General features: G+C 37.3%; 1 protein-coding gene across 4 annotated transcripts in view; it reads left to right on the forward strand.

Moving 5' to 3' along the window:
• grid2 (glutamate receptor, ionotropic, delta 2) overlaps window positions 1-12,151 on the forward strand; it is a 319,512-nt gene that overhangs the window by 298,216 nt on the left and 9,145 nt on the right. For all 4 annotated transcript variants that reach the window (XR_008909529.1, XR_008909530.1, XM_056773228.1 and 1 more), the window contains exons 14-15: window positions 1,860-2,026; window positions 11,680-11,920. Coding sequence is in view for 2 of the 4 variants with exons in the window: in XM_056773228.1 (XP_056629206.1) it covers window positions 1,860-2,026; window positions 11,680-11,920 (408 nt within the window). In the remaining 2 variants the exon portion in view is untranslated. The remainder of the gene's footprint in view (window positions 1-1,859; window positions 2,027-11,679; window positions 11,921-12,151) is intronic.

Below are 12,151 nucleotides of genomic sequence, written 5' to 3' on the forward strand. Positions count from 1 at the left end.
GTTTTCATTTTATTTTATGCATTCAGGCCCTGTGATTCACAGACCATCTATCATAGCTGTTTTGTGCCCCAAGATGCAACCCTCCCATGACCCTTTAGATGAAGGTTTGGATAGATGAATGGATTGATGTAATGCATTTTCTCAGACACTTTTATAGTGCATTCATACTATCTACCTTTTTTATCAGTGTGTTTTCCATTTGCACTATTTATTCAATGCTCAACCAAGTGAGATACAGTATTGAAGCAGATTTTTACCTCCACTCTGTGTTTGTTGATCGGTCAGGCAACTGGCCAATGATATAACTTACAATTTTATTTAATATATATTTAAATGTAGAATAATTGTGTTGAATTTTACTGTATATTAATTATATTAAATAAATAATTTGTTGAATGGGTCGTGTAACGTTTGTTGCATCTAAGTTAATCCAAGTTAGGTTTTTTTCTCCTGGTAACCCAAAATAGTACTGGCTAGACATGCTTTTAACTTGCTAGCTAATGTAATTTACGTGTTATTTATCACGTAACAATCTACAGAAATAATCTACAGGGACTCTATTCTTTGTAGATGTGTACCGTAAATTAACTTTGGGCCACAAACGCGTGCATGCACTGTAACGTTTATGTTGTTGCTTCAAAACTCTCTATAGTTTAAAACCAGCGCCGAATAAAGTGACCACTTGTATAGAGATTCAGAATAAGGGTGAGTTATCAATGTGCGCCTGCAGCGCAGATGTCGGTTTTCTTCACATCTGTAAGTGCCGGCATTTGTCGCAGTGATATAACTGCTCCCCTTATCAAAAATAAACCCTTCAGTGTTTACAGTATTCTGTGTTTTCTAAAGCCAACAGCCACTTACTAACCATTTCAGCGCATTCGCAGGCTGACCTGTAGTTACACGCTACGTCTGGCAGGGCTTTTGGAATACGATGTTTACTCGTTTAATAGCAATTGCTCTTGAGACACACTCTCTGATCTCTGTCTGTCCTGGTGCAGTTTTGAAATGCCTTAATGTTTCATGAGAAGACTGCGAAAATGTTTCTGCAGGAAATTCAGATACTGTATCTACTACATACAATCGAAAAAAAAAGGAAAACGAACAATATGCATACGTATATTAACAACAACAGTTAACTGCAAGTCACTTAAAAATACGCGCTGGGATGTTGGGCCGCATAATATCTTCACTATTCAAAAATAAATCGTCCGGTTTCCATTATCGCCCCATTGATTTTTACATAAGACCTTGAAATGTTCTCTCAAGGCACAGAACATCATCTTGGATATCGAAATTGAATATCCGTTTTTGTTTATGTAGTTGCAGTTTCTGTGTGGAAAAACGCGAATGAGAGATAGTACTCTGGAGCCACTGAATGAATGAGTCTTGACTGGAAGAGCAGGAGAGATAGTAAGCATTTAAAGGCTTGTCTTGTCTGTTGAATGCAACAATCCTTTCTGCTGAACCAATTTTGCCAGCAATAAAACTGAGATACAGTGACCCTGCAAACTAAGTTAGAAGAAGACATAAAAAGTGCCTGAGCAGAGCGTCTCAGCCATACTTAATAAACAATCACGGGTAACAGGGTGTAGGGCCCTGCTGCGATATTATATAATCCAGACATGATTGTTTTTCAGGCGAAGAGCTTTATGTAGACCAGCCGCTTTTACCAATATGCTCGGCACCTGGACGCATTATTTATGGACAGTTTTTTCTCGCCTGATTTGGTTTTGAATTCCTCCTTCTCATTCGCCTCTCTTCCGGCCTGTTTTACTTTGAATGTGATTACTGTTCTCTCTCTTAAAATTCTCAAGTTCTTTTGTGTACATAAGCTTGTGTTTTTTCCCTCATCCTCTTAGGTGAAGTACGGGCGTTTTGCATTTGTGTGGGACGCAGCTGTGCTGGAGTATGTGGCCATTAATGATGAGGACTGTTCGCTCAACACTGTGAGCAACAATGTGGCTGACAGGGGCTACGGGATCGCGATGCAGCACGGAAGTCCCTACAGGGACATCTTCTCTCAAAGGTACCGTATATTAAACATTTCTGAACCATATGTATAAGTAATGGTGTTGCAACAGTAGTGCTTTTTCAGAACGATTTTCTGTCTGCATGTAACTGAGACTGAATCTTTTCCGAACGGTTATAAAAGCTATAAGGCACTCAAAGCTGTGCTGTGTTGTATATGCATTAACATTTATTCATTGGGGAGACGCTTTAATCCAAAGCAGTTTACAAGTAGGAGAGCATATAAACATTTGGTTAACACGCTCATTAGTACCGTTAGTTTACAAGGCCATGCTATTAGGAGGATTAATTGATTCCTAATATAGAATAAAGAAAATGTAGGTTTTACATCTAGTTATCAACATTTTCGTCAGCCGGACCCTAAACAAACACTCCAAAATTTAAAATCCCGAAAGATAGCGGTCCGTGTATCTTTTGGTTATTTGTTTTTGAGTTTGAAATTTAAATTGAATAAACAGGAGCGAAAAAACGGCGCCATATTCACTTTTTGTTCATCCAAAAAACAATCCATTGTCTCGCGCAGCTCCGTCTTGCAACAAAACTTTGACTTCATCTTGGTTCACTTGATGGAATGTACACAGAAGCAAACTTTTGGAAAAAATGTGTAAACCCTACAACCACCAACACAGTGAATTTTGAATGAAATAAAATAAGTATATTAATCTGCTTGCAGTCCAGTGTCTTGCGGAGCTTTGCTACGCAGATTTAACCCTGCAGAGCTAGAAAAATGCGGATGCGACTACATTCATATTTGTGATATTTATTTATATCAAATGCGCTAGCTGGCACCGAAGAAAATCCAGTCTAAAATCTGCCCTGTACGGTTTGTGGACGGTTGTATAAAGAGAGCAAGGAATCTCCACTGTACTGCAGCGGAGCACTATTTATTTTGTTCATTCAAGGAACCGAGGGACAAATGAAGATGATCTTTGATTGGCCAATCAGCAGAAGGGGGCGTTTCATACCGCCATTATGTCAAAAACTAGTTTTTAAGTTGTTTATTCGTTTTTTTATCCATGAAGTTGAAAACAAAATATCAAGCCGAATTCTCGTTTTTTGAATGAAATACGAAGATGGTGCCGTTTTATCACTCCCGATTATTAAAGTTCAAACTAAAAAAAGGACCAAAAGATACACAGACCGATAGCAAATTGTTTTTTAAAATTTGATTAGTACTATGCCATAACCAAACTTAACTGTAAAAATATCAACTTTCATTGGTTGGACAAACATACAGCTCTGTTTGCAGTTTTATTGTAGAGTTATTGTAGTTCAGTTCTATTGTTTTATTATTATTTTGATTAGGCTTTTATTTTTTATCTTCGTTTGATTTTTTTTAATTTTTTATTTGATTATTTATTTGCTATACAAGTTGCGTTTTTATTTGAGTTTTTATATATATATATATATATGTTGTGCCTCAACAATTAACTATAACAACTGTTGACGCACTGATACAAAATTAATCTGCCGAGACCAGTAGCCGATTCATCGGAGTGATATCTGCAGATACCGATTCTAAAGATTAAAAAATATATATATAAATATAATTACTATAAAAATTGAGTATCAAACTGGTCATGTGTCCTAACATTTTCAATATACAGAGCACAAATTCATTGCATTTTCCTATGCTCTTTTAATTGGTAAGATTTATCGGTCCTGATCACATGGCTAAAATATTGATGCATCTCTAGTAATATCCTCACATTTATGTCAATATTTGAGCCAGTTTTGCTGTTTGAATGTGTAAACCCTTGAAGGAATGTGTACATTTTTCAAAATCTAAAAATGCACTAACATCCTCTAGTGCCTGTCCACCTCCGATGTCAGTTAGATGGCTTGGGCGGAGCATCTGTTAACTCCTCCCTTTAACGTTCAGTCTGCTGCTAGGTTCATTTCAAAATGCAACACCAGTTTTTTTTTTACATCCAACCAAATTGCAATGGAAAACACAAGCCACACCCACTATTTTATACAGTTGATATTCAGATTCACGCAGAAATGTGTGAATACAGAAGTAAAAACAATCTCAACTTCTAGTTCACGGGACTTTAAGCATATTCAACTAGACTCTATTACTTCTAGCCCTTTAGAAACTTTGTGGAAATGTTATTCTGTTGACACTTTTAAATCAAGTTAATCCAAATGTAGTCTTGTTTTTAGGGAAAAAAATATATATATTTTTTTATTATTAAACACATCTTTCACCATGAACATAACCATAGAAACTGACATGGTGGTAAAAAAAGATAAGAAAAAATGCTTGACTCTAGTCTATATGGTTATATATATTAGCATAAAATTGTAGCACAAATGGTTGGTCTTTCTTCTGTAATTTTAGGCGAGATTGTTATTGCTTTATTTCATTATTATATTGTTTTTATGTTTTACTGTGTTGTTTTGTGGTCCTTATTTAGGCAGACTACCAGTTGACAGATACATCTATTTCTCTACATTACTTTTGGACAATATTGAGCTCTAAGCGGTCCTAACCCCTGACTTTAATAAAATTATACCAATTTGAACAGTGCTCCCCGTAGTTCCTGAAACAATAAAAATAAAGTTTGACATTAAATTTACAGGAGAGTTTTTAAAAGGGCTCTCAAATTTTACCAGTCAATGGAGCTCGGATTTAAAAGTGAAAGGAAAACTACTTTACCTCACCGAAGAGTCACTTCTGCACTGCGGAGTGGATACAACACCAGTGGAGATCAAATGTATTATCATACTGTACGTTTTTTAACGGCATGAACGGTTTATCTGCTCTGCTGTTAAGATGTGCGGAGCTGAATGGAGATCCACACCGTGTTAAATATCTCGCTCGGAGTGAAATTGTTATATTGAAATATCAGGACAGTGTCTAACTGAGAAAAAGAAGTTAGCATGGAGCGGTGCTCCCATTGTTGATTGAAAAGTCGATACGCCCTCTACTTTTAGTCAGCAGCTGAACACAGCAGCAAATGCATGCAAATGCACGCAAATGCACGCAGTGCATGAGTTAAGACGTTAGGAGTTAGAAGTAATGAAAATGCTCACACTGAAATGACAGAAAAGGTAGTGAAAGTAAGAAGCATATAAACTGCAGCGAAATGCATCAGAATCACTTACATTGTCTGCCAGACATATTGTAGTGATTCTGTTTAAAATCTGAGGGTTTTAACAATGACTTTCTCTTTAAAGCCACAGACATCTTCTCGCTGTTGTTTCCAGGGGACTGAGTGCATATGCTCGTGTGCAAGTTTTATTAGATGTGCAGAATGTAAATGCATTGATTGATGCCCTGTGCTTCCAATTCGAGCATGAGGATTTACTGTTCATAGAGTTAATGTAGTGTGTCGTTTAGTTTGTAATCGGTCACGCATGTGCAATTCATGTCAGGTTGCGATCTATATTTCATAATATTGATCGGTGTGCTGGTTCACACGTGGTGTGTGAGATTATTATAAAGAGAATGAATGTGAAGCCATAATATCAGGAGTCAGGTTATGACTCTTTATGATTAGATGTGATATGTATAGCAGGAGTAAAAACAAACAGTTAGTGACTATATGTGTAAGGCAACGCTATTATTGTTAGTCAGTGTCACAACACAACACATACCAACAAAAGCAGGACAGTGGGCATGTTATTTGTCCTGGTAATTAATCTTAGTTCATTTTCATTGCATTGAATTAACTTTTTATTATGTATATTATGGGAACCCAACATTACAATGCACAGCAGTGGTTCCTGACAATATCATTGTGTTCTTTACAAATTGTGAATTAATACAAAGCATTATTATAATCATAAAATAGATATATAAACAAGATGCGCCACTGCCATTACAATGAATAGGGAGAGAACGCAACGCTCAATATGGCTGCTCTAGTGAAAGGTAATCCCGCCTTCCAGTAAAAAGAGTCAATGGTCAATCGATAAAGACTAATGATTCTGGGGTGGAGCTCTACAGTCTTGTGAGGCGCTTGCATACAGTTAGGAAACAATAAAGATGGTACAGTTGATGTCAGGTTTAATCGTTTGTCACTAATATGCGATTTCATTGAGATTTTTGCTAGCAATTTTAGGTGTTTGTCTTCTATTTAAGTTGATAAGTTTGTTGTCTTGCTATGACAGGTCTTGCTGCAAACATGGCGTTGATGACTTCCAAAAACAGACTTTGTTTAAATAGAAAGAGCACTAAATCACAAAGAGCACCCTAGCATCCACGCAGATCTTCTTTGCCGCCACATACTGTAGCAGCGTGCTTAAAACACTCAATACCTTAGCAACCACATAACAACATCTTAGCACTGTATAGAGGCGAGTTTTGTACAGGTAGCCAAGACTCATGAGTTATTAGAGGAGTCAAGACAATGAGTGAAGTCCAATTACCCTATTTAAAATGGCACACACCACAGCGAGCTCCACTTATACCTGACATTTTGCAGTCTACATTGCTAGTCAATTTACAGGACCGATGTGAAACTGCTTCTGCTCCTCAGGGCACATACCCAAGTCAGAGTGTTTACGGCCACATGTCTTCTGTTTACACAAAAGCCGGTCCCTTAGCAAATGGTGCTGGGAACACATGACATTTTGGACTCCTTGTCCATCTGAAATCATTAGCGTAAGGCCACAATACAGATTTGATGGTAAAAATGTGATGATAACATAGCAGATTTCTTCCGCATAGCCCACTGGCTGACAGCTGAACCCGTGAAAAGCCCAGGAGAATCGAAAATACTTAAATATATATGTATATATATTATTATGACAATAATGAAAGTGAATGTTCCTGCGTCAGAGAACAGAAGATATATTAGGGTTCAAAAATCGAAGAGTACTTTTTATTCCTGTGATGTTATGAGTTTGTAACCCTTCCTGTTAAAACCCAGCGAAAGCTTTTTTGTGATTTAGTGTTTTCTAATAAAATCATTCTACATAATATAAAGAACATTATGTGAAAACACAACCTTGATATCTTAAATATTCACTGAGTATGGCCATGTCAAAGACAGAAGCCAACCTCAAGGGTATTTTGTTCAAAGTAATAAAATCTAGTGTCAATAATAGTATTCATTTCGGTACTTAGAATCAATTCATTTCATTATTATAAATACAATTTAAATACTGTATCTCAAATCTAAAGGTAATCTACTATTTACAGTATAAACATACGTTACATTTTTTAGCTATGACTACTTGGATGTTCAAAAATTTGATTTTGAGACTTCAAAGGAAATTTCACAGACAGTATCATGTCTTTCTAACGTACTTTATATCATCAGCAGATATGTCGTCAAATGTTTTGCTGTAAAATTATAGATATACATACTCACAGCGAAAGAGAAACATAAATGACTAGATTCAAATGAAATGATTATTTATTGGACGGACACTTTTCCCATCACTTTCGTTCTTTTGCACCCTTTTAATATTCAAAATTATACTGTAAACTGAGAATAAAATCCTTTTGTATTTCAGAAGCATAAGAAGGCTTGCCTTTCTCTTCTCCTCTCCCTTTCTCTTGATGTTTTCCCAGCGCTTATCAAGTAGTTTGTCTGCCCGCAGTCAGAGACATCTAATAACGTGATCATTTCTGCCGCAGCTGGTTGTCATAGCAACAGCTCCAGCAGTCCACACTCGAGTCAGTGCGCAGGGCCCGAGAGGCGAGCGAGAAGACTACACGACAGGCAGGCCTGAAGAGAGAACCGCAAATCCCCATCCGCCCGATCCCTAAAGAACAAAACTGAACCGCAGCTGAAACACAGAGAGAGAGAGAGATACAAGCTCAGGGTCTCAAATGAAAGCTTGTCATGGTTAAACTAAAACATCTGGACTAGTCCCCGATATGAAACGTGGAACTCCATTCAGCCGAGCCGCTGGTCAACCTAAGAATGGAGGATAAATAAAACAGAGCAGGTGAATTTGTTGCTTGCTTTTGCTTTAGCAAATCTGTCAGGCAGAACTTTTCAGGAGGCGCGCCACTTATCTCTCTCTATTCATCCTCAATCCCCTTTGCTCTTTATTTATCACTCTCGGTTCGGGAGCAGAGGGAATAAAAACAAATAAAATATCTACTGTTGTCAAGCTGTTGTTTCTGGCAGAGATCTCGAGGTGAGCACGAGCGTGGCATCGGTTATGAGGAAAAAAGGCCCGAACCGCTAAGTTATTAAAAAGGAGCAGGCAAAGGGAGACGTCGTGTGAACAAAATGTCAAGTCGGAGAAACTCGGTCGGGACTTTAGCCAGAGTGAACACGCAGAAAAGTTTTCCAATTTCTTTAAATCTACAGCAACTTTCTTTCAGCATATGGCCATCAAGGGCTTATCTTCTCAACAAACAAGGTAAATCTGCTTCCCTCTGAGATGTCTACTGTCACTCTCTCCCGAGTCTACAGAAGACAAACATGTGGTGAATACTCAAGGGCGAAACTGGACAGTTGATTCTCGCAGGAGAAATGCCTGCTGCTGATGCCTGTGGATCGCATCGCTCCGAGTTTGATAAAAACACCAGGGTGTTCATTCTTTAAGCACCATAGATGTTCATTTGCCCAGCACCAGCTGCTGGAAAACCATAAGGTTAGAAATTGGCTTTTTAATGTATACCCTTGAAGAGTGACAAGAATAGGATGCGCTTTTCTTTTAGCAGGGTTGTGATGTATTACTCGGGGCAATTTGTCTTTTACTTGGGTATTCTTGAGTATGTTAACTGAATACTGTTGCTTTGTTACATTATAGAAACAATTATACTTCTTACTCCTCCATTTTTGCAAGTTTTAAATCTGAGCTCTCATAACATTAAAATTAGCTCCCGGCTAGGCTTTTATAGCAAATTAAATCTATTTCAGTGTAATATGAACTATGGTCATTCTCCACGTGAAGAGACACTGTAACTACAACACAGTCTTTGACCTGAAGCAATATGTTGTACTAAAAGACTTACCGAAAAAATATGTCTATAAACAACAGTTAAAGGTCAGACAGTGATAAAAATAAGTTGCTGCTGAATTTAATGCTTTAGTTTAGTATCTGCTGTGTCTTATAGAGACATTGAGATTGAGAGAATTGCAGTTAAACAGGTACATCTTTTTACTATACATATTATTGACTTAGGGATGGTTCACATGAAAATGATGTCATCATTTAAAGGCCCTCAAGTTGTTTCAAACCTATTCAAAATAAAAGATTTCTTAGTTATGTATAGCACTAAAGGAAATATTTTTTAAGAATTTCTGGAAACGAAACAATTCTGGGGCACCATTGACTTCCATAGTAAATTTCTTCCTACGATGGTAGTCAATAGTGCCCCAGACCTGTTTGGTTACAAACATTCTTCCAAATACGTGTTCAGCAAGACAACAACATTTAACAGGTTTGAAACAACTTGAGGGTGCGTAAATGATGACAGAATTTTAATTTTTGGGACTAAATTGGCTAGATATGCAAAATGTAGAAGCACATGTGGAAACAGTTTTGCTGTACTTTCACTTAACTCAAGTTTTTGATCATCTGGTTTGAGAAATTAAACAATATGGGGTGGGTTTCCCTAACAGTTTAAGATTGGACTAGACGCAAGTTAAATTAGAATATTTAAGTCGTTTTTAAAAACATACAGGAAAGAAATTCCTGTGTGAATCCTGAGATAAAACAATCACACTGATATATATCATAAGATATACAAGTTGTTTCTGATCAAGACACCTCTAAGATTTAAGTTTGTCTTAAGCCCTGTCCGGGAAACCGTTCCTATGATGCCATCAAATCTAAATAATTTCAAATTCACACTTGCTTTCGATCCCAGGTAACCTGTTATCACAGTGTTGTACCAACACACACTATGTTGAGCCATCAAGTGTGTTGACTTTCATCACGGCAACACTCATAAATGTCACAGACTAATTTTTCATGGGAACTCTGTGTGATAGTTGTTTCTGATCTGACCTCCAGCGGGCGTGAGGTCTTACAGGAATAGGCATGTTACCCAACACAAAAGCCATCTCATCACAGAAGCCATTCATCACGGTGGTTAAGTGCTATGGGAAATACTAACGTCACTGAGAATGTACAACATGTGCAGATATAGCTTAAAATACAGATCTATCACTTTAATGGTATAACATTCATCCAACACCAGCCAAGAACAGTATCTGTCACACAGCATCTGCATCCTTTTATTTTGTCTGTTTTAGTATTTGAATCTTTTAACTAAACAACATTTTTCAGTTTTTAACATTGTCAATACTGATTGGAATACTCAGATTAACATTTGTGTAAGTAGGAATAGTTTTGATAAAAAATAATTGTTATTTTTGTGCTTTCTCATTAGGTATCGTAACGCTATAGTTCAGAAGTCTGCTTTGGAATAATATGTTTTATGCACAGCGGTGCAAAAAATGTAATTAAATTGAACATGAATAGGGACTGAGGCTAACTGAGCTTTTGTTAATGCTGCTGAATAATTCTAAACAGTGAGCCGTATAGATTACTAAGACATTGATTATATATTTGCTTACTCAGTCACGGCATATTAAATTGTTATGGTACATCTCGGCGGGCATGAAATGTGCCACTCATTGCATTGCAAGCAGCGTATGGGGGCAGCGTTACATCTGAAAAAAACATTTCTCAACCATATGAATCTTTCTGAAATGATTTGGTGATTTCAAGTTCAACACCCTTAAAAAACCTTTTTCTATTCATTTTGATTATTATAAGACGCGAATAATAAAAGAAAACATGTGGAGTTGCCTTTCAAACACAGTAAATGTCAACCTTTATTGAAAAATATTCTTGTGTTTCTCTAAACATTTTAATGGCTGTATTGCTGCAGCTGCAGTTTGGATGTGAATTAAAGCACTGCAGTCAGGCCACAGAGAGAACGCCGTGCATCCCATATCAGTCATTTAATGTGGCAAATTCTCCAGAACCTGATGTCCTATATTCATTACTACTCATTCGAGGTGCCGGACTGGCATTTGTACGGGCTGCCATCACTATATCACAAAGCTAATTTTTAAGGATGGTAAGCAGCAGGAGATGCTGTAGTGTGCCTGTATTACTGGAGACTTACTGCCCCCTGGTGCTGAGAAAAATAAACACCACTGCAGCAACAGATGCCACTGAGCAGACTGGGACCATTCAGAGTTATTTATAGGGTGATACATGGATCTCAATGGCACGGCAAATGTGTTATAATGTAGCTGAATGTGTTAAAATCTGGTATTACATTTCAGGCCATAACACAGTCTATTTGTGTTATCCCAACACAATACATTTGTAATTCACATTATGTTAGGCCAGTTGTAAATGTCCAGTTTTGTACTTCAAAAATGATATAAGGACGGTTCATGTTTGTCTCCTTATTAATCAGTTAAGCTTTATTGCAGTCTTTTAGTTTGTTTTAATAATTATCATTACTAAACTGGTTATTATTTATATTTCTTTTTATTTTATATGTCCTAAATCAATTGACAACTGCTTTACCTTTCTTGTTGTATTAGGCTTAGCCAACTATATAAAAAAATGTAATTGCAAACAAATCACACACGTTTAAAAACCCATACTGTATTTCACGTAATATCAAAATCCACTTGACTATGAACAGATTTCAAGTAGTCAGAAGTAGCCAAAGTTTGACTCGTGTGTCTATTCTCTTACTGTGTTCAGGATCTTGGAGCTGCAGCAGAATGGTGACATGGACATTCTGAAGTTGAAGTGGTGGCCGCGGGACAGCCCGTGCGACCTGTACACTCCTGTGGGCACTCGGAAGACTGGCAGCGCGCTGGACATCCACAGTTTTGCGGGAGTATTCTTTGTACTAGCGGCCGGTGTGGTGCTGTCCTGTCTTATTGCATCGGTGGAGACCTGGTGGACACGGAGAAAGGGCTCCAGAGTGCCCTCCAAGGAGGTGAGAGTCCTGGGAGAGGATTTTGTCTTTTAAACATTGGCCACGGAAAGAAATTCCCTGAAATAACGATAATTTAAGGACAGAGCTTTTTATTCAATATATCTTATTCAATATACAGTATACTCAAAGAAAATGTTTTTTGCCATTTATTATATGGGCAGTTGACAAATATACTGTATATATCTCCTAAAGTGTGACACGGCAAAAATGTAGACAGCAAACTGTTGAAGG

Source organism: Triplophysa dalaica, chromosome 18 (genome assembly GCF_015846415.1).
Source record: "Triplophysa dalaica isolate WHDGS20190420 chromosome 18, ASM1584641v1, whole genome shotgun sequence".
Taxonomy (NCBI): domain Eukaryota; kingdom Metazoa; phylum Chordata; class Actinopteri; order Cypriniformes; family Nemacheilidae; genus Triplophysa; species Triplophysa dalaica.